Source organism: Cheilinus undulatus, linkage group 13, assembly GCF_018320785.1.
Source record: "Cheilinus undulatus linkage group 13, ASM1832078v1, whole genome shotgun sequence".
In the NCBI taxonomy this organism is placed as follows: Eukaryota; Metazoa; Chordata; class Actinopteri; order Labriformes; family Labridae; genus Cheilinus; species Cheilinus undulatus.
Genome location: NC_054877.1, coordinates 13,407,053 through 13,428,594, shown reverse-complemented (window position 1 = coordinate 13,428,594; position 21,542 = coordinate 13,407,053). Strand labels below are relative to the sequence as shown.

Below are 21,542 nucleotides of genomic sequence, written 5' to 3'. Positions count from 1 at the left end.
CCCACCACAGACAGCCCAGCACTTCCCATGCACAGGCCAACAAAGACAGACACAAACACACGGGTTCAAGAAGAAATAAGCCTCAAAATCAAATAGACCCCAAGCCCCCCTCTCTTTCTCCCTCCTGCACCCTCTCACACACAGACACATTCGTGCACAAATACACATTTTCACTGTCTCTCCCAACTCAAGCTTCACTGGCGATCAGGGCTGATGCTCTTTCCATAAAGACATTTTTTCCCTCTTTAGCTGTTCTCCATCTGTGGAAGGCAGACAGGAGTGTGGGAGAACGTGATACTCACTGCTTGGCCAGGGGCTCCTTGGGGTCCTTCTATAAGCATCCCCTGAAAAAGGAAAAAGTAGATACAGTAGCATTATAGCACAGCCTGTAAATCCACAGGCAATGGAGAATGTGAGAGCTAATGGTTGCTTTGTATTTGAGGTTGAAGGGTTTACTTATAGCTACAAGCACGAGATGTTAACAATGCTCCAACTATCTGATGTTCTATTCTATAATGAGTGCGTGTGGTCAAAGATTTGGACGGGTGCCTTTGGTGGTGCATGGGAGGAGAGACGTTAACTGCAGCTGCTATTTCAGTCAGTGTTTAGCCTGTAGTGGTAAATTGTATAGCATGGCTTTCTGAAGAACTTGTGTACTGTGGCTTATGTGTAGACAGCGGTTGTTTTGTCTTTGCCAGTAAGATCAAAGACGTGTGTTAAGTCTCATCAGGAGGGAAGAAAGCTTTGGTTTTCTGCATTAGTGAGATAAACATCCTGTATATTAAGAAGCCATAAAAGAGATTCTATTTATTTTACTTCTAAAGAGAGAGATCCAAAGAGGAGATTTGGGAAAATAAACATATTTCCCTTAATTTAGGCTGAGTATCTGATTTTAGACATTAAACGTCATTTAAATCAACAATCAAATTGTTTGTTTGCAGAATTAACACAACAATACCACCCAATGTTGAAATTAAGTAGTAAAATTGCATTCACAAGCACAATCTTCATGTTCTAATATGGGTCACATCTTGTTTTATTTGGCATTTTCTTCAGTCCACTTAAAACTGGACCAAGGGCCACAGTTAGTCCCTGGGCCATAGTCTGGTCACCCCTGGTTTACAACAATACTAGAGTAAGCTGTTAGGTAAGCTGAAGTATGCTGAGAGCAAACAGGGACAATCCGTTGAGATGGTCTGCTGCAGCTTTTTCCTTTTTTAACTAGCTAGAAGGCTAACACAATAGCTAGACTCAATTTTTATCTTATAGCTCATTTGATGAGTAGCAAACTTTTTAGCTAGTAAGCTATTTAGGTAGCTAGGTATTAAAGTTTGATGGAAAGAGTAAACAAATTGGGGTGGCTTGCTAGATGTTTAGTAGCTAGCTAGCAAGTGTGTTAGCAGAAAGCTTAACAAGCTTGTTGGCTACAAATAGCTTATTGCTGCCAAATAAGCCATCTAGCTAGCTAGCAGGATGTTTAAATTTGTGGATGAATTTGGTGTAAAATTAGGACAAAATTTATAAATTGAGGTGGCTTGCTTGTTTCTTTGTAGCATACTTGTAAGCTTGTTAGCAAATACCTGAACAAACTTGTTAGCTCAAGTAAGCTCATTTGCTTGCTATTGAGATAGCTAACAATATGTTGAAATTTCTCACTAGGTTATCGTAGATTCAGGAAACAATTAAGATGAGTGAAAAGTAACTAGCGAAAAACCTTGTTATATAGATAACGAAACAAGCATGATTTGTTGGATAGCAAGTTATCTAGCCAGCAAGCAAGATATTGACACGTATCAATGGTTTAGGTGCACAAATAGGAAATAATTTATTTAATGACAAAAGTATATGAATAAAGATAGCTCAACACTTTAGAAGTTTGCTTGTGACGTTGTTAGCTAAAAGCTAAACAAGCTTTTTGGCCAGATATAGTTTTTTTCTGGCTAGCGAGTTATCTAATTAGCAAGCTAAAGGTGATAATTTGCTATATTTATTAAAATTGCTGACTAGGTGCCTAGGTTGAAAACTTGTTAGCAATAACACTAGCCAAGCTAGTTTGCTAGAGGAGGCCCGTTTGGTTGCAGAAATGCTATAAAGCTAAGGGCCATTCCTGAAAATTGCAAATGGTTTAGGTGTAAAAAGAGGAAAGAATAAATTTGATAAGATATGATAATACTGATGTGGCATGCTAACTGTTTTGTAGCTAGCTGGTAGGCTTGTAGCAGAATATCTAGACAAGCAATAGCACATTTGCTGGGTAGCAATCTAGCTATTTTGTTATTATTTGTTGAGTGGCAGGTGTAGCATTAGGAAATAATTAAATGGAAAACAGTAAGTCAATAAATTCAGGTAGCTTGCAAGCTGTTTTGAAGCTAGCAAGTTAGCTTGGTAGTTGAAAAGCTAGACAGGCCTGTTGGCTAGATAGTTTATTCATTAGTTAGCATGCTTGCTAGCTAGCAAGAAGTTGAAGTTGTTGGTGGCTCAGTTGTGGAATTTGGAAAACAAAAACAAGAACAAAAAACAACGAAAAATAACAATTAATTAAGCTAATAATTTGGTTTTTTTACTAATTGTTTTGTATCTAGATAGTAAGCGTGTAAATAAAATAGCTGAACAAGCTTGTTGGCTCCATGGGCCTATAACTAATTTTAAGGCAACCAAGCTATAAAGCTAATTAGATGTTAAAATGTGTCAGTGGTTTAAGTGTACAGTTAGAAAAGAGACAGTTTGATGAAATAAGATTGTAATATTGAGGTGGCTTGTTAACTGTTTGCAGCTTGCAGCCTGTTAGCAAATTTAACAAATTAACTTGCAAGCTAGATAGCTCATTGCTGGCCAGCACGCTGTCCAGTTTGCAAGCTAGATATTGAAATGTGTTATTCTTATAGGTGTTTAAAGCATCACTTACTGGCTCAATGACGGCAGGTTCACCTTTTTCTCCCTTTTCTCCCAGGTAACTGTGGCCTCCACCCACCTATGGACAGCAAACAGACAAGGTGAGCTTTTTATACAGTATGAGGACAGACATTTATATGTCAGAGCACCAAAAGCCTGAAAGCCTACATGGAAAATTTGAGGTTAGTGAGTAGCAGATGTCCCATCCTGTTGGGTGTCTTCCCTTTTATAGAGGTTACTTAATACACCAACAAAACTGCTAAGAAAAGCTCAGCAAAATGCTGACTAGTGCTCCGCATGCTTTTATGGATTTATGTCGTTGACAAGTCGAAAGACAGATTTTTCTGCCTACTGGAAAAATAAACCTCAAGAATAATTTTGCAAGAAGCTATAATTTAGACTTTGGTTGGACTTCTATTTATTAAGCTTTCTTAAAGCCAGAGACTGCAAAAAAGACCCCAACTGTGCAGAAGCACAGAGGTCGTTACCTGACACTATCCATACAATGACTTCACACGAGAGGAATTCACAAACCACCTACAGCAGTGTGTCCAAAACCCACTAGATTGTTACAGTTTAGCCCTTAGATGTAACTCTTTTTTAAAATGTCATAGATAGGGCTGTGTTGCATTGAAGTTTCTTAAGTGGAGAGTTCTTATAGAGCGGTTCAAGTTAACCAAAGGCAGACAGATGGCAAGCCAACATCCAGACAGGGACTGTGTCTCTTCCTGTCTCTGTGAATCTGGATCCTGAGGCAAGGAAGAGGGGCTGGAAACAAGCCATGATAGACACTAGCTCAGCAGATATTGCTGTCTGGTTTGAAATATTGATCTTGATGGATTTGATGAAAAAACATTTGCAAAGATTTAGTTTGTCATCATGTAATTTCAACAGATCACTGGTGGGATAACACAGGGAGGAGTATGTCTCTGATAAACAGCAGAGGTCACTGAGGCCAAGGGGTTATGGAGGGCGTGACTGCACTGACAGATGGGTTGACATCTGTTTATCTCTAGGAGATTTAGATAGACAAGGTGTGCGTTTGTGTTTACTGGTGTATTTGTGTTTGCTGCATGTGCATGCAGAACGCTCCAAGCTTAAATCCGATACCATGAGAAACAACAAACAAAATGTGCACAGCAAACAGCCCTTCAAACAAATGCCACCAGCATCTTCCCCATCTTTCCACATTCCTGACCACCATAGCCCTACTCCACCCCCAACCTAAGCACTCTAGCACTTACTGCGCTGCTCTCTCTGATGTCTGTCTCCGCTGGTACGCCAGGACCAAACTCTTCCTCGTATGTTGCGGACGTGGGTTTGGTGTCAGTGGTGTCATAGTCGCCATAATCACCATATTCATATGGCTTCTCAACAAACTCTTTGTCGTCATATTCCTTCAGGTCGTACTCCTTAAACTCGTACACATCAGTAGCAGGGTCAACCGTCTCTTTGGTGTCCACCGGGGCAGCGGTTTCCACAGCAGGGGTAGGGTCTGCCCCTACCTGTTCCACACCGGTGATGTAATCATCCACAATTTCCCCTTCATAGGTCTGGAATCAATCCAGGCATCGTGAAGACGGGGGGCAGGTTGTTTTGATGGAGGGAGGAACATGGAGGTTTGGTTAGTGAATGAAACCATGTGAACAACTTCAAAGATTCACATGTTTTTCAAAGATATAGGTCAAAGTCATGACATTAGTATTCACCACCCAGATACACCAAAATTAGTGGACCCAACTAAGAGAAATTCCTGAGCAGAATTTCAACTTAGTTGCGCAGGCACAGTTAAATCTAACAGGAAATCTCAGCATATGTGATCACCACATATGCTTTGTCAACAGGCATTGTTATTCACAGTTATTTCATTATAACTGACAAAGGTTGTTTCTTTGCAAACCTGTAGGAACGTGAGACCATGGGTCCAAAACTTTAAAGATAGAGATGTTTAAAAGTTACTTATCCTACTAAATGGAGAAACTTTGCTTGTTGAATATAATTACGCTATAAAAAACAGTATGATTGACTTAGAGCTTGGTTTTGCAAGGCTTGATTCAAAAGGCATCTGAACTTCAAGGTGTTTCACATCTCCTTTAAAAGGCGTCTTTAGTTTCAAACTGACTGCTGGATTGAGCTAGCAAAATTAATACTACATGTTTATACATCGTTTGGGGTGACTTGTTACAGAATAATCTGTTAGACCTGTTAGCTCTGCAATTCAACTCATTCATTACATAGTTGTTTTTCTAAAAAGTTTTCTCTTACTGGAAAAAAATGCTCTATTTGCAGTTTAAAAAAAGAAAATCCCTGATGCATATGCACAGTTTCTGTTTCTCTCTAATCTTTGGGCAGGTAGCTGCATATCAGTAAAAGGTAAACAAGCAACTAACTCTTTATAAAGCTCTGTCCTCACCAGGAAGTGACCCTTTGTCATGTCCTACCTTCCTTTATTACCTTGACTAGGCCAAACAAAATCCCTTGTCTCTAGGCTCCGTCCCATTTAAAATAACTACAAAGTTACCTGCTATTTGATCTATTTTTATTTATATTAAGCTGATTAAAATTATTTTTTACAGTTGGCATCATGAGTAAGGCGATAGCTGCAATAAGGTGTATGAGGACAACTGTATAAATCTCTGAAAACTTTTTAAAATTGATCAAAAATATTACCAGCGTCTGATGCTAGCTGTGTGTGTGCTGTCTTCCAATGCACTAAAAATAAGTTGTGAACTTATTTTTACTCTAATTTGCTAACTTTAGAGAATAGCAATTTCAACATTATGAAATGGTAATGTCACCAGCAGACCTTTTAACCAAGTGAAAATGATAATTTATGGTCATATATTTCCCCTTGACACATGTGGAGAAAAGTTTGTCTGACAAGGAGTGACCAAGCAACAGATGCTTTAAGATGGGGCTTTCTGATTGGTGGATCAAAATAAGGTTAACTGTTTCTATGCAAATGTACAGATAGTAAAGACAGATAGAAAATTTACAAAGAGATCAGCATATTGTAAAAACTAACATCAATTCAACTCAGAAATATTGAGTTGAACTAACTCCGATTTTTGTAACCCATTATAAAAACTTATTATAAACAAGTTACTTGTAATCCTTGGCCATAAAAGCTCAATATCTTGATTTACTCAAGTTTTAAACAAATTAAGTATTTAGGACCTGTAACTTTTTTTGATCGCACTGCAGAACTGAACAGTAAAAAAATTTAGTTGCTTTAACTTAAAAATTAAAAATAGCTATTTCAGCTTTGTTTTTCTGAGTTAATAGAACACATTTTAAGTTTTAAGCAAGTGGTTCTCAATCCCATTTAAGCATTTTTGTCATTGTACTAAAATATTTGACAATCTTCCCTTAATCTACATAGTTTTCCCAGAATGCCTTTAGGCATCAGATACTTTTGCACCATGAGTGACGTAATGACTGAGTTAGATAAGTCCCAACCACGGTACCTCACTAAACGTGATGGAAGAGGACTTCCTGTTTTAGTGTGCACCTTTCAGTTATCATCACTTGTAAAGACTTAAGTTGGCCTGACTGGAATGGCATAAATGTTAACGATTATGTGATAGAAGGTTCCACTAAAACTAGCATCTTAGTCCTACTTTTGAACCCTAAAGCAATTCATTTAAACTACTATTGCACACTGAAAGTAATAAAGGTAGCATCAGTTTTTAATACTCAGAAATACTAAGTTAGTATTATTGCAGCACATTTAATATAAAAAATAATTGGAACTCACAAAAGTCAAATTTAGTTTACTTAATATTTTTGAGGCAATGAGTTGCCACCTTTTTAAGTAAGCTCAACTAATTTTACTTTACAGTGCAATTACTTTGTGGAGATAAACACAATATGTTGAATTTTTGGAAGAAAGTGAGAAGAACAACATTATGACAAAATGTAAGATTAACAGCCAAACAGTAACACTTGTTCCATATTCAACAAATGGTTGCTTAGACCATCCTTAAGTTTGTCAGAAGATGTCAGTGTTAAACGCAGTTGCACCATGATGAATATTGACAGTACTTGTAGGTAAATGTAAAGAAAATAATCAGTCCTTTCATGCAAATGCCCTCATGTAGGCACCATTTTGCAAAGAGTCGTATACAAAATGACTGTATAATAGTAAAGCATTTCTTTGGTAAAATGATTTGGTTAGATACAGCAGATAAGTTCAGCATTGTATAAGAGTACTTCCATGTTCCAGTAGATGCATAGCTGCCAAGTTCAAACCTGCCCCATCATGGGCACCAATAAACTAGCAGTTTGGTTGCATTTCATATACTGAGGCTAAGTCATTGCATCTTGTTTCCCACTGTCTCTCTGACTTCCTACTCTATCCAATGTCCTTTCAAAATAATAGTGTGTCATAAGTGGCTGCATTACAACCTATGGCACACTATAATGCTTACTGTATATTATCAAAAAGGTTCACCTAGCAAACAACATTGAAAGGCTAAAGCTAGGTGAGACTGACTTCATTAGGTGCCTTTCATGTGTAGCACAAATACCACAAAGCACCTTAATCAAAGCATTCAGCTGTGTTTTCTATATTATGTCTGGTAAATAGACAACACAGACTTATAGTATTGACAAAAAACATGTCAAGACAGTGAAAATCCTCAGTAATCAGACAAGTGTTCCAACATGGGACAGCATATGTTTAGTTTCCGTGGTTAGCCCTCTGGTCTGTCACTTTAAATGAATGTAAAGTCTCAAGCTGACTGAAGCTCCATTATTCTCCTCAAGGTACATCACAGAAACAATACAGCAGACATTTAGCTGGCAGGGCACACAGCCGTATTGTTTTGGTTTAACCACCGAGTGTTCCTCATTAGGCTGTGTTTTATGTGATGGTTTAGCACAAATTAAGACAGGATCTGCCAAAACTCAGGATAAAGCAGCAACAAAGGGGATGCGTCTGTCTACTGATTTTCCATGGGTCACGGTTCATTAAATGACAAAGTTTTCCTGCCTCAGCTTTTTATCCAGAATCTGTTTGATGGCAGCATTTTCCAGGGAAATCAAGGGGGAGAGACATGTTGTGCTTACTGAGGCTTTGTGGGGGATCTACCTTGGAAGCTGATGAAAAAAGTCAGTTTTGTTGTTTTGAAGCCGAAGGAGTTTTATTAAAATTCCATTATGAAGAGGTTATCGAACAGTTGGAATCTAGATCGTAATTCTTTGGATGCTATGAGTCATTTTACAACACTTAAACTCAACCAAAAAAATCTGGTTGGACAAAAAGCATTTAGTGCGTGATAAAACAAGGAGATCAACAACACTGAAACTTTTAGTATCACTCTGCCTCAGCCAGAAGTCCTGATTACTTTAACTTTACTTCAACAGCTGACTTTGTTTTTCTTCAATACATCACATGCGTCAATACAACAACAAAAAATCACTAGTCTTGTGATAAATGCAACTAATTTAGCAGTAGTTTCATTATATTCAATGGACCATGTTTACACAGTGCCATGCTCCTGTGACATCAAGTTCAAGATGTAAAACTCTTAGCCAAGATGCTGGTCAGATACATAATCTTGACTGTCCTCTGAAGTCTGGATTCCAACTCAGAAACTTCAGTACTCTGATTTAACAATTTGTAGTAACTGGAACACCATCAGCTCGGGGTGGATGTCATTCCCAGCTCCAACATCCGACTTCAGAGGCAGCAAAAATATTACTATCATGTCCGACAGCACTGTTATATTTCAGTTTGTCATATAAACACAGAGATTCCAACAGCAGTTTTATTTTACTGTTTCCCAATCAAAAGGTGACCATACAAAGACAATAGATGCCGAAAATCTTTAGAGAGACTGAACCACATTTTGCGTTAAAAAACAAACTTCATGACCCTTTAGCTACCATCAGTTTCAAGCTTATGCTAGAAGCCACTTCCTTGTTATACTGACTTTTCATTTAATCATCATAGATACAATAGAAAAAGCATGCCACAATCAAATATATTAAAGGGAACTAAATTTGTACATATCAAATAGAGAGTACATCATACCATTAGTTTTATAGCTCTAACATGAAACTCCACCCTTATTTTCACATTACTGTATCACCTCTTTAGATTTTCATAATGCATATCCTATATACGGTAGTTTCTATTCAATCAGGAAACAGCAAAATATAAAGAGTGAACATTTCCTCCATGTTTTTATCAAAGGCACCCTGAAATACAACAGTAGACCTATGAAAGTTAAAAATGATAGGGTGCCCCACCCTGAGTGTGACATCACAGGAACATGACCGCCATAGGAAAATGGTCTACTATGGCAGTGTCAGTCCATTGAGCCCCCCCATATCTAAGAAGAGCTGTGCCCCCCCCCCCCCAACAGCACACAAGCTGTCAAAGATACACATTCATTTGAACTGTTTTCACCATTTAAAGCTAAACTAAATATCCAAAAATACAAGTGCTATTACAACAGAAGACCTTTGTATGATCCATCCATGTGTTTTATCATGATTTTAGATAGTCTAAAAGACTGTAATTTTAACAACCTTAGAGAAGACGGACCATTGCACCCCCCACTATGGAATAATTCAAGTTAGAAGAGTTAAATTAGCATGTTGCTGATATGACTGTAGTTTTCTTTTGTTTGCTGTGTTATAAAATTAATATCACAGTTCAGATTGAGATGTTAGACTGGATATTATCACTGCTGTAATTATCTTCTGCATTAGACCTGACATTTAATACAATATCACTCCCTCTGGTATGATATTCCTCGATAAGCAAAGTTCAGAGAATTTTTTATATTATTTATGTTTTTACTGCTATTCCAAGTTGAACCAGTTTTTGTTGTTAAATCATTTTTTTTATTAAAAATACTGGAAGATTTTTTTAATTGACTCTGTATTATAAAACCAAATGACTATTGAAAAGATACTTAAACACTTTTATGTTTTACTACAATTTGGGTCCATATTTTTTGGGGGGTTTTCAACATAAAATTTTACAGTCCATTAATACCAGACATTACAATGTTAAAAGACCATCAGTGTTTAAACTTGTTTCTTATGACAACTTACATCTCCTACAAAAATTCTTGAATGATACATTCTTAACATTTCAGGAACAAAAAAAAAATAAAAATAAAAAATTAAAGTTACCTTTACGTCTCCTGCGTTATCAGTTGGAGTTTCTGGCTGACTTCCATCCACTGTGGTGTAGTCATACTCACCAGGGTAGTAATCCCCGCCCACATTTGTCTGCAAATAAACGATAATAGCACAGAGATAGACAAAAAAACTTAGATTTGTAGAAAAATTTATCCTAATACCTTCAAGAGCTTCAGTTAAAGTGATAATATGAACTATGAGGGGGGATTTCTATTGCATTTTTGGAGTTGTGACCTTTAAACAGTTTAGTTTTATTTTGCATCATTAAAGAATACACAAATAACAAAGATAGATAATAAACAGTGCTTTAAACAGCGCAAAAAACTGTTAAAATAATCACAAAATTAAAGACACATTGAAATAAGCATCCAGAAAATAATGTGATCACATAGATATATTACATTGATAATAAAAAAAATATACATACAGTTATAACACATAATTATTATATCTGTGTTATGTTTAAAAATGCACTACTGTATAAATCCAACATCAAAAAGGACAGGTTAAAAGTAAAACATAGGAAATGTCATGCGAGGGATGATGAAACACAATGATGAAGAAAGTGGGATTAAAAGAGACACCAGAAGATTTAAAATGAAGGAAAAGGGATACATTAATTTGCTTTACTCTTCCAGTGAATGTTACCTCAGTCTTGGCTCCTTCAGTTGGTGGAGCGTCAGTGGTAATCTCTCCTTCAGAGTAGTCATAGAACTCACCATAGTCATAGTTAGTGTACTGTAGGGAGAAACGGACGGAAACCAATTGATCAATGGGAGAAATCATGTAAATAAGGTAATTATTTACATGGCTTTTAAGAGCTTATTCTCCAAACTGTTTACAACTAATTGTAAACTTTAAAAATAAATGTCTCATCATGCTATTTGGTAATAACATGGTAAAATTCAATCACATCCATATCAGATAATTGAAAAGCTGAGTATATGGATGGAAGAAGAAAGTAGGAAGGTCCCAGAAATATCAGTTCCCAGTCAGTAAAATGGAAATTTGAATTCAGAAAAAACAACTAGCCTCAAGAAATCAGTCTGTAATAAACCAAATTCTTAAAGTCGGACTAAAGCACCTAGATAATGTGGTTTGACTGCAGTTTAGTCTGGCATGTATACACCTCAATTGCACCTGAATTGGACTAGATCTTCTGTTCAAGCTCCTCAGTTTCCATGCCAGACTTTGACCTCAGAGTCGAGCCTCAATATGCAGCATAGCAGAAGTTACATTGCAGAGGTGGACATGCACCTGTCAATGAACTGATTCTCCCCTGTGCATATAAACTAGGACCAGGACAGCAGCCCATTAAAATATCCTAAATGAGTGTTTACTGTACACATAGTACACATACTGACCATCTCTCTACAAATGTGTCTTCACTTTCTTGGCCAAAATACTTCAGATCTGCAGTTCCTACTAGGCACTACACTGCCTCTGTTGTTTTGTTTACATCTAGTCAGTAGAGCTAGAGGAGACAGACCATTAGAAGGAGCTACGGCCAGTCTATAGTTCAAATTTATAGCAAAATTTTAATAAATTTGGTAAAAGCAAATGCAAATTGATGTCTGTTTTCACCCACTACTGTTATGCAAATATTTGGAGTCAAAAGGTTGAACAGAAGGGGATGCTACTCATGAAAAAATGAGAAAACACAGCAGAAGAAGAGAGCTCAATGTTCAATCAATGCTAAAGCTTGTATCTTGGAATCTACCAGTGAAGAGATACAACAAAACAGGATTTCATCTGCAGAAAGGACGAGTTTTCACCAACTTGTTCTGAACCTACATGCACCTGGTAGAGTTTTAGTTAGACCCTCAGGCGCTTACTCAAGAATGTTAAACCAGAGACGTCATCATTTATTCAATAGATGTGTTTCTACTGCAAAAAGTTGCACTTTCCTTTTATCGGTACACCAACATTTCCACATCCACTAGTGTAAAAAACTTGTTATGTAATATTTCATGTTTTTTTTTAAGTCACAGCATTCTCAGTTGGGTTTTTAATGTGTAAATTGAAAATGAACATAAAAATTGGTGGATGGAAACCCTGCTTCTGACTAAAGCAAGGCTACAGCAATAAAACAAGTGGCAGGTGGTTTTATTATAACTACAGGATTTGAGCAGTATATTTAAGCCAATATATAAAAGTATTTACTCATTCAACCAAGTAGTAATTCTAGTGTTGAGGGTGACATATACAGTACAACCCTATAATGTAACACTACATGACCTTTTGATAGGTTCATGTGTGTAACAAAGAAAACAGTCATTAAGACTCCTGTTGGCTCCTAACAGGATGTCTGAGGGTTAATGTGGTGCTGGTGAAAAATTATCAGCTTGTACCACTTAATTTTGTAAGCCAAGGATGGCCCCTGGGTTTCATTAACGGGCCCTTTAACATTACATTAGGCCGTCCTGACTAATTCCATGTTGGTAAATTAAGGGGAACATTCAGGCTACAGTAGCAGGGGGTCGAACCACGGTTAGAAAATGACGGGGCCGAGGCTTTAAAACATGACTCTGAAAACAACGTGTGTTACCTTACTCGTTTTTTTCTGTTCGGCTCTCTAAAGGATTCTTCAACTTAGTATGCGGCCTGTTTTCTGCATTATGCTGTGGTTTATTTATGTTGTGGAATTAGTATTACCTGATCCACAGGAGAGGAACTATACTAATAAACACCATGCATTCACTTGTCACGAAAGTTGTTTGGCGCTGTAAAGACGTCTGAAAATTTGGGGGATAAGCTTTTCATATAATGATAGTTAGAGGTGTCACAATACCAGGGATTTCACATGCATGTATGAAAGAAACATTGGCAACTTTTTGAACAATGCACATGTTAATGCAGTGTTTGGGCAGTTTTCATGAGTGTACCTGCAACTTTTGGTGGCGTCATTCCTCTCCAACTCAACTTTTCAATGAACGAGAAGTAGTTTTTACACTTTTAGGTATTAAGATCATTAAGACTGCATTGTTCCAAAGCATTGCATTTTGACAGCCTTAGTAATAGTTAGATGGGAGGAACAAATCCACTCATATTTTGCCTGTCAATAAAACTGAAGCCAGGAAGACAGATGGCTTAGCTTAACTTGGCATGGATGCAAAAGTAGAGGGAAAACAACATTTTACTAGTACCAAACTCTCATACTAGTTCAAGTCTGGCACACATTAAAGGATTTTCAAAATCTTAACAGATGTAGAAAATATTAGAGGCCCCACTTATAAAAACAAATAATTACAGCTTTGTTCCTATAAAGTGTGGAGAACAATAGTGTGATCAAAACATAACACCACTCTTAAAACTCAAATTCATCAACAACCAGAGTCCTGACTCTGGACAAAAGGGATGGACATATTTCATAATTCTTAAGCCGTTTGTCTCAAGCCCCAAGTCAAGTTGCAGGTAGAGACATGAAGGCCCAAGTCAAGTCCAAAGTCCTAACCTTTGGATTGAAAGTCCTAAACAAGCCATCAGCATTCTTCACCAAATAAGTCAGCATTACTTCCATTTCCCTTGGTTTTCCTAACTCTAGCTGTTCTAGCTTGGTTGTTTTAAGCCTCACTGATATAACTGGCAAGAATATAAGATGACTTCAGATAGCTGCTAAGCTAACCCATTACCTTACAACATATACAAGTATTCACTAACTGTTCTTGGTGGAACTTTAAATGATGAATAAAAAGACATATTTGAACAAATTAATTGATCTCACTTTTACAATGGCTTACACACTTTTGAATTTCAAGTATTTTCAAGTCATAAGGCTTAAAGTCCACGTGAAGTCTTGACCGCTCTTCATTGGTGTTAAAGTCTAACCTGACGTGATAGATAGACCGTTTCAAATATCCACTGCATGGATATATTTCACATTCATCCGGTAAAACTCCCACAAAGAACGTTTGGGAAGGACAGGACTTTTAAAAAAAAAACCCAGAAGGTGATTGGACATATGTTCTGTCACGTTCCTGATGGGCCAATCAGAGCGGCAAGACAAAATGACGTTGTACGCATGCGCAGCTCAGGAAGGATAAATCACGTCTTCTCTGCTAAGTAAAGCTTATGATGTAGCTCTTTGCTTTTGTTTCAAACAAGAAATGTGGCACAATTCTGATCAAACTGCTGCTTTTCTACAGCTAATCCCTTCAGCGGTAGCAGCTATTGTATACACAGGATTACAGTAAAACTCATGCAAACCCATGTTAAGGTAGGTCAGGAGAAGCATGAAAAACATCTTTCCCATCGTGTGGCTCTGTTTGCTTTTATGGAGAAATGTGTTCATATTCTGATAAAACTGCCGCTGTGGCTACATCTGAGCTAACTGCTACACACTAGCAGAGGCCATTGCTATCAGCCTTTGGTACCACCTCCTTCTCCTCAAATGACACTGATTGGTCCAAGCCATGTTAGGTGCAGCACAATTAGTGTGGATTGGAGCTTTTCAAGATGAATTTGCCTGATGACAGACTGGCAAATCCATCTGCTCTGCAAGGTTAATTAAAGCCCAAGTTAAATTGGACATCCTTTATGATAATCTTTAAGTCGAGTCTAAAGTCAGAGACATCATCAGCAATCCTCTGTCCAACTTTTTGTTGCAGCATGGTTAGCTTCTTCATCCCACTATTTTCAGACATCTGTTTTATCTGATCAGTTCATTTACAAGTCTCTTCTCATTAATTCTCTCTTGTTCATGCTAAACTAGGCTAATTGCTCCTAACATCTTACTCCAAGCAAGAAATCCAAGAAATTTTTGTTCCTTTTTAATACATAAATGTTGTCAAATTCTGATAAAACTGACACTATAGCTTAATCCACGCTAATCTCGTCAATAGCCACCTCTGTTTGCAGGGTTTTTTTTGTTTGTTTTGTTTTTTTAAGATTTATTTTTGGCCTTTTTGCCTTTATTGGATAGGACAGTGGACAGAGTCAGAAACAGGGAATAGAGCGGGGTGAGACATGCAGGAAATAGTGCCACGGGCCGGATTCGAACCCCGGTCGTATATGGCACGCGCCTTAACCACTCGACTACCGGCGCACCCCGTCTGTTTGCAGGTGTGCAGTCAGATCACCTTAACAATGCCCATCTCTTTTCCTCAAATGATGCCGATTGGTCCTGCCATTTTTGCGGGGAATCAAATAGAAGCTTTGCAAGAAGGACTTGTCTGATGACAGACATGGAATCTGGCCAATGCATCTGCCTGGCAAAGGTTAGCTCTTTCTAGAAACCTAAATTTAATAAGGCTTATTCTAATACTGCCACTATCACTGTCAAAAAGAGCAGGTAGATTAAGTTAACAGACCAGCCCCTGATATGCATTGCTCTATCAGCTCAGGGATAAATATTAGTCCCTGGACAACTGCTCAGCTCATAAAAATAATACAAGACCCTCCGGCCTGCTGCAGAGCTGGCCAGGCCTTCGTTCAGTGGTCCAGAGAGAGAAAGAGAGAGGTCACACAAGAGCGAAGTCCTGGCTAGACCGACTCTAGACTCACAGAGAGGCGAGCAGGAGAGGGTCAGAGAGGACTATAGAGAGAAAGATAGAGGATTTATGAAGATTTATGGTGTTGAAGTGCTTGGCTAAGCTGAAGGCCTTCACTGCAGACTCGGATGAAAGGCGTAAATACTGAAGAGTGCTCATAAAAAAAAAGAGTCCAGCCTTCTTCCTCCTGCATCACCCCCTCTTCCTCTTTTAAACCCAGCTGCAGACATGTGGCAGCGGGCTTTAGGTTGAGGAAGATCTTCAGAGAGGAAGGTCAAAGGCACGCTTCATGCTTTTGTAGAAAAGTGGATGAGTGGTGAGGGTTAGGACCTCAGTGTACACAAACAGTTTATGGTAATAAACAATGGTGAGCTGTTTTCCTGAGCTCTGCATGAGGCATTTGTCTGCATGCAGGAGGAAATCTATTCTTTAAAATACTGAATGGAATGTAAGAAAAAATTTCCTCTTGTACCTTTGCAGAAAGCAGCAATGAATTATCCAGATTTAAAGTGTTTCTGTATCCAAACTGCTCCCTACTGTCTATTAAGAACCGACAAGCTCCTTGTCTTGGCATTGAAGAGTAACTTGATGATGAAGCAATACTTTCCAGGACATGGTACCCTCTGTACAGCCAATACTTTCAACTAGAGAACCAGCTCCTGATTTTTTTTGTAGATCCAAAGTCTACTTTTCCAGGTACTGGGAGTCTAGCTGGGGAAGGAAAAGCTTATATTTCCCTGGGAGTCTGGGCAGCGTCTGCAGAACTCGTTAGTGATATAAATCACGGGGCCACTCCAAAGTGGGCTCAGACTTCGTGGCAGGGAAAAAGGGAAAAGTTTCCAGTGTGAGCTCATCAGTTATTCGTCGAAGTACTGAAGTTAAATGTCAGCCGACAAAGAGGCTTGAACTACCACAATAACAAAAGAAAAAGATGAAAAAAAAGGCACTGTATTTCGATTAGGAGAGCTGACTAAGGGTGCTGCAATGTTTTGGAGGGAGAGGAAATAAAGGAGGAATTTGAGGGGATGAATTCAAATGCCACAAGGTATTTCAGTACGTCAGCTAAATGACTAAATAAGGAAGGAGAGGATTAGCTGAGATAGAAGCTGGTACAGGTTTGTCTTCAAAAATACTTTGGCTTGCAAGAATGCACATTTCAGCTGACGATATTTCTTGCTTTTTATGTATTTCTAAACTGCATTGATAAAACCAGGGCAAAGGTTCTCAGCTATCATTATAATTAATATATGTCACTGACAGTTGTTTATGTTAAATGTTTGGCTATAAATGTCAAAGTTAAACTTGACATGTATTTCAAAGTAGCTGCACAGTGTGACCCAAAATCCTTCCCTCAGTGCCTAAAAGCAGCAGTTGTTTTCATTTGTCACCTCTCTAACCTCCTAAAACCTTGTCTAAAGTCAAGTTGAAATTTATTATTGCGTTTTTTTTAGAGGTTTAATTGCTTTTCAAAGACGGTGGCCCCTCTAGTACAGCTCTCCAGGGGCTGTAATTTTTTGTTTTAAGTGTAAGTACCATGAATTTAAACAGCTGAATGACTGTTTATGTCCTCATGTTTTATCTACACTACATTTTTCTAATTAGATCCTGGTGTGATGTCGAGTACTGAGGTTGAAGGGCTGACCAAAAATTAGAATCTAATCTGATAATGATGGTGCTGACTAATGTAAGTTAAAAGTAATGTCAACTGTCAGCATTAATCTGGTTTGGCCGTAATGTACAACCAAGAAAAAGTTTGGCCGTAAAAATGTAGATAACATATATTTAAAAAACACACAATGCATGCAAAAACTTGTTTTGAATTTAAAGAATAATTTGTTGAACATTAGTGGGTCTCAGTTTGCTTTAGCCAGCCCTTACCTCTTTTATGAGTTGCCTTTTTAAGGTGCCAAAAATATTTGCAGTGATCAATATTGCCTACACAGAGGACTTACTGCTAATGCTAACAACAGTCCCTTGTTTGGATACTGTTAGGTAAACACAATGCTACATGTTTCCAAGATAAATGTGAAATATATCCATGCAATGGATTTGTGAAACAGTATCTGGCATGTCAGGTTACTCGAAACCTATATCCTTCTAAAAATCAAAATGGACAAATTAATAAAAGATAAAAAGACCATGTACAGTAAGCTCATAAAGACATGAACTATTCTGACTAAAACCAGTGTTTAAAACAGGCTGTAAATATGTTTAATTCTACAGTAAAAATTGGTATTTTAACATGGGGTGTATATGTGACCTCTTGCACTTTTGCAGCCAGCCTCAAGTGGACAGTTGATGAACTGCAGTTTTTAGCCCTTTTAGATTGGCTTCATTTCCAACACCAAATGTTGCTGCTTGGCAAAAACAGAGGAACTCTGTTTAAGGCAAGAATTAAAGTGCCCATATTTCAGCCCTATGAATTAATCTAGAATTAAATAAAGTGCTGTGCAGAACTTTAAGGCATGTTGGGCCAAAAGTTGAGGCTGAAGTAAGGCTGAGATGTGGCAAGTAAGCTGTCTGAGGGCACTGTGAGGTAGGAAGGATTGAAACAATCCTGGTTATGCTCTGTATGTCCTTGCATGAGGCATGGGAAAATTATCTGTTTAAAAAAACAGCAAAGTCCACATCTTTAGGGCAGAATTAGGCTGGATATGGGGAGTAAGCACGGCCTAGGGTACGGTCCAGGAAAGTAGTAGAGTTGCAACAAGCCCCTGGTTGAGCTGCGGATGTCCCAAGGGCCTGAGAAATGCTGGTGGTCTCCCGGTGTATCACCACAGGTGAAAGAGCCCAGACAAAAGCAATGCTGGTGGGCTTGACCTGCCTGTCATGGTTATGGCATATACGGCCCCATGATGAATCCTTCATGCCTAAAACTTATGCACATGACTGTGCATAAATAAAATGCACATTTTCAAACTCATTCTCTAAGAGGCTTGAGCTGTTTCTTCCTCAGCTCCAACTTTTTGCCTGTTTCTTAATTAATCGCCAGTCATGTGAGTCAGCAGCCACCATTGTTTGACTCTCCGGCAATCAACAGATGACGTAGCTGAGACTAGGTCCGTGTTTAGGTCTACGGTGATGAGATCCCTGAGTCAGCGGCCTACCAGGAAATTTGAGGTTTTATGCATTTATTGCCCAAAAAGTGAAGTATTATCATTAGAAATGCCAAACTTTGAGATTTCAAGTTCAGACTTTACTTTTACAGATTTTGCCAAAGTTATTCCCTTGTTTAATGGAACACTATACACAATTATTTCTGTACCTTTATCGATTTTATTTCTTTAGACAAGAAGTCTAAGAAATAAAAAACAACATTTCAGCTTGATGTTAAATAACTTTGTCTTTCAAACTAATTTACTTCTTTTTCAGTCATCCAACCCCCTTTTTATCCTCTGACTTCATCTTTTGCAACTTTTATTAACACCCAAGTCTTAAAAACTCTATCCAAATTCCTTTTATCATCCTTACTTAAACTCAAACTCCAGCTCATATTTTCTCCCTTTCTCTCCCCTTTCCTCTCATCTATCCTGCTAAACCCTTCCCCTGCCTCCCCCCACTCTGTTCTCATTCTTCTCTTCCCTTCAGACAACAAACTCCTCTGGCCCAGCATGCCTCCTGCCCCCTCCAGATACTGACCTCTTCCTCAGGTTCCTGGGCTTGGGGAGTGTCGTGGTGGTTGGGGGTTTCACAGTCGGGGCTGTAGTGTTCACAGTAGTCGTGGGCTGCCCTGGGGTCTGCCACTATCAGCAGCTGCTGGATGTCACCCTGGAAGAAGAGAAAAAGCAGCATGTCAGAAGAAGCCGTGTCAACATATTTCACAGGCTTTTGAGACGTGGATTGGGGGGTATTTTTCCCCCCACTGTAAATTCCCATGTCAAAGTTTTTCTTTTTAATGTTCTCCAACATGAAAACAGGCTGTCTGTGGGATAATTTACAGCACTATAGGTTTACGTTATAGCCATCAATTTTATTCATTTCAACTTTGCTTCTGAGAAATCAAGATTTTCCAGTTTGGATTGGCAAATGGCTCAGAGTGCTACAAACAGAGGAGCTTTAGCCACTGTTTCTGTTGAGAAGGAGCCAGTCAGAGGCACCAGTAAGAGCTGCAGCTACACAGAGAACTGTGCCAGTAAAATCTGGAACAAAACATGGTACCAGAGAGGCCGAATTTATCTGACATTGATGCAGAGTCTGAAAGTCAGTGGTTTAAGTTGTCTGAATTCAGTTCAAAGTGCTTTAACTGAGGGTAATCTTACACTTTTATTAGCAAATAGACACACCAAGATTAAAATCTTATCTAATATAATATGGGTGGGACTCTGTATCTCAGGATTCAATTTGAGTAGGATTAATGGGGTTAGGATTCAAGATTGAGCTGCAATACATTACACTTTTTTCAAGAGGAAGGCTTATTTCAGCAGCAGCTCCTGTGTGCTGAGCACTGCAGAGCTTTAAACAATTATTTGACAATGAAAAAGCTTAAAAATAGGGCGCTAAATGTACACAGACAGGCCAGGTTGAAATCTGGCAAGTGGTTCCTGACCTTTTTTCATAAAGCTTCCCCTGCCTAGTCATATCTAAGTAAAGCTACCATTGGCTGATTATTGGCATATGCATTTTATTTCAACAATAATCAATAAAGCTGATTGATCAAAAGGTGCACTACTTTGGTTACACTGCAAAGTGTGTCTTCCCCTCTGGCTTTGTTTCCACAAATGCCCTTTATACAACAAAATATGATTGGCTAGATGCCACATGAGTACTAGCCAATCAACACTTAAGCCTGGGTGCCACTGACACAGTGAGTGTGTGACATCACTTCCTGTTTTCCTGCTTCTACTGTGTTGCTTAATGCCATTATACTGACAGAGCTACGGCTTAATTATTTATTTTAATTTCAATTTTGCCACATTAAGCACATTTTGCATGTCCTAATAAATGCATATCCATTACAAATATTGGTCATGGTCTCAAGAACTACTAATAAATGATATCACTATTGGCCCTGTAAAATCAATACAGGTCGACCCCTACCATAGACACCAAGAGCTAGTGCTACTAATGTTAGCGGAGCAGCTAACAAGGCACACAGCCCCTGCAGCAACTGTGCACCAGGGAATGTGGAGATAGCACACAGAGGAAAATGCAGCTGTTGGGATCTGCTGTGCTGTAACTGGCTGCTATAGAGAATTTGTCTAGGATGGAACATGCGGATTAAAAAACATTGATTTTGGAGATTTTCAGTTGAATCAGAATCTCAGAATGCAGGCACTGATTTATTCCAGCACCTCTATTTGACAGGATTGGAAATGCCCCTTCAGGAAATCTACTCTACATACTTCCTATTTGACCCATGTTTGACTTTTGACCTCTTCAGTGAAACAGGTATTGTATGAAGCAGCTGGGAATCTTTTGTATTCAGTATTAAAACAGTCATTCAAGCCAATTCAAGAACAGGCAGAGCGCCAACTGCCAATCAGCAAAGATCATGAGTGCAGAAAATAAGCATGGCCTTCATTTCCTGACTCCTGACACTCAAAACTTCCAGATATCTCTCACACTGTCCATTTCTCCTGTTTCTATCATCACAAATAGATACCAAATGTTCACTTCAACGATGCGCTCCTCTAAATCTCTGTGTTTTATCATCCAGCTTAGCACCTTGTGGTGATAACAGAGTGTGACAAAAAATGAACAAGGCAGATGCTGGCCAACCTCTCCTGAAAGTTTAACACATATAGCTTTATATGGAAGAGATCTCAGCTTTAGGGGAGTCTCAAAGCTTTTAAAAGTGAACTATAGCACTGTCTCCTCATTCAGCCATTAGGGACAGCAAGCCCCCTTACACAGCAGATAAATAACCACGCTCTGTACTTATCTGAGGCTGTCTGTTTTTCATGAGCTTTTGGGAGAGGAAATTAGATCCACGCTCCAAACCTTTCCATCAGCCAAAGGATCTTTTTTCCACAGTCATGTCCAAAGGAATTTCTCCCCCTATGT

The 21,542-nt window shown here is 38.5% G+C and overlaps 1 protein-coding gene across 2 annotated transcripts in view; it reads right to left on the bottom strand.

Annotated features, from left to right (window-relative positions):
- Window positions 1-21,542, bottom strand: part of LOC121520793 (collagen alpha-1(XI) chain-like) — a 162,556-nt gene that overhangs the window by 108,365 nt on the left and 32,649 nt on the right. For both annotated transcript variants that reach the window (XM_041804410.1, XM_041804412.1), the window contains exons 5-10: window positions 19,179-19,307; window positions 10,699-10,788; window positions 10,042-10,140; window positions 4,137-4,445; window positions 2,906-2,971; window positions 303-344 (exon numbers count right to left, since the gene is read on the bottom strand). In XM_041804410.1, the coding sequence (XP_041660344.1) occupies window positions 303-344; window positions 2,906-2,971; window positions 4,137-4,445; window positions 10,042-10,140; window positions 10,699-10,788; window positions 19,179-19,307 (735 nt within the window). The remainder of the gene's footprint in view (window positions 1-302; window positions 345-2,905; window positions 2,972-4,136; window positions 4,446-10,041; window positions 10,141-10,698; window positions 10,789-19,178; window positions 19,308-21,542) is intronic.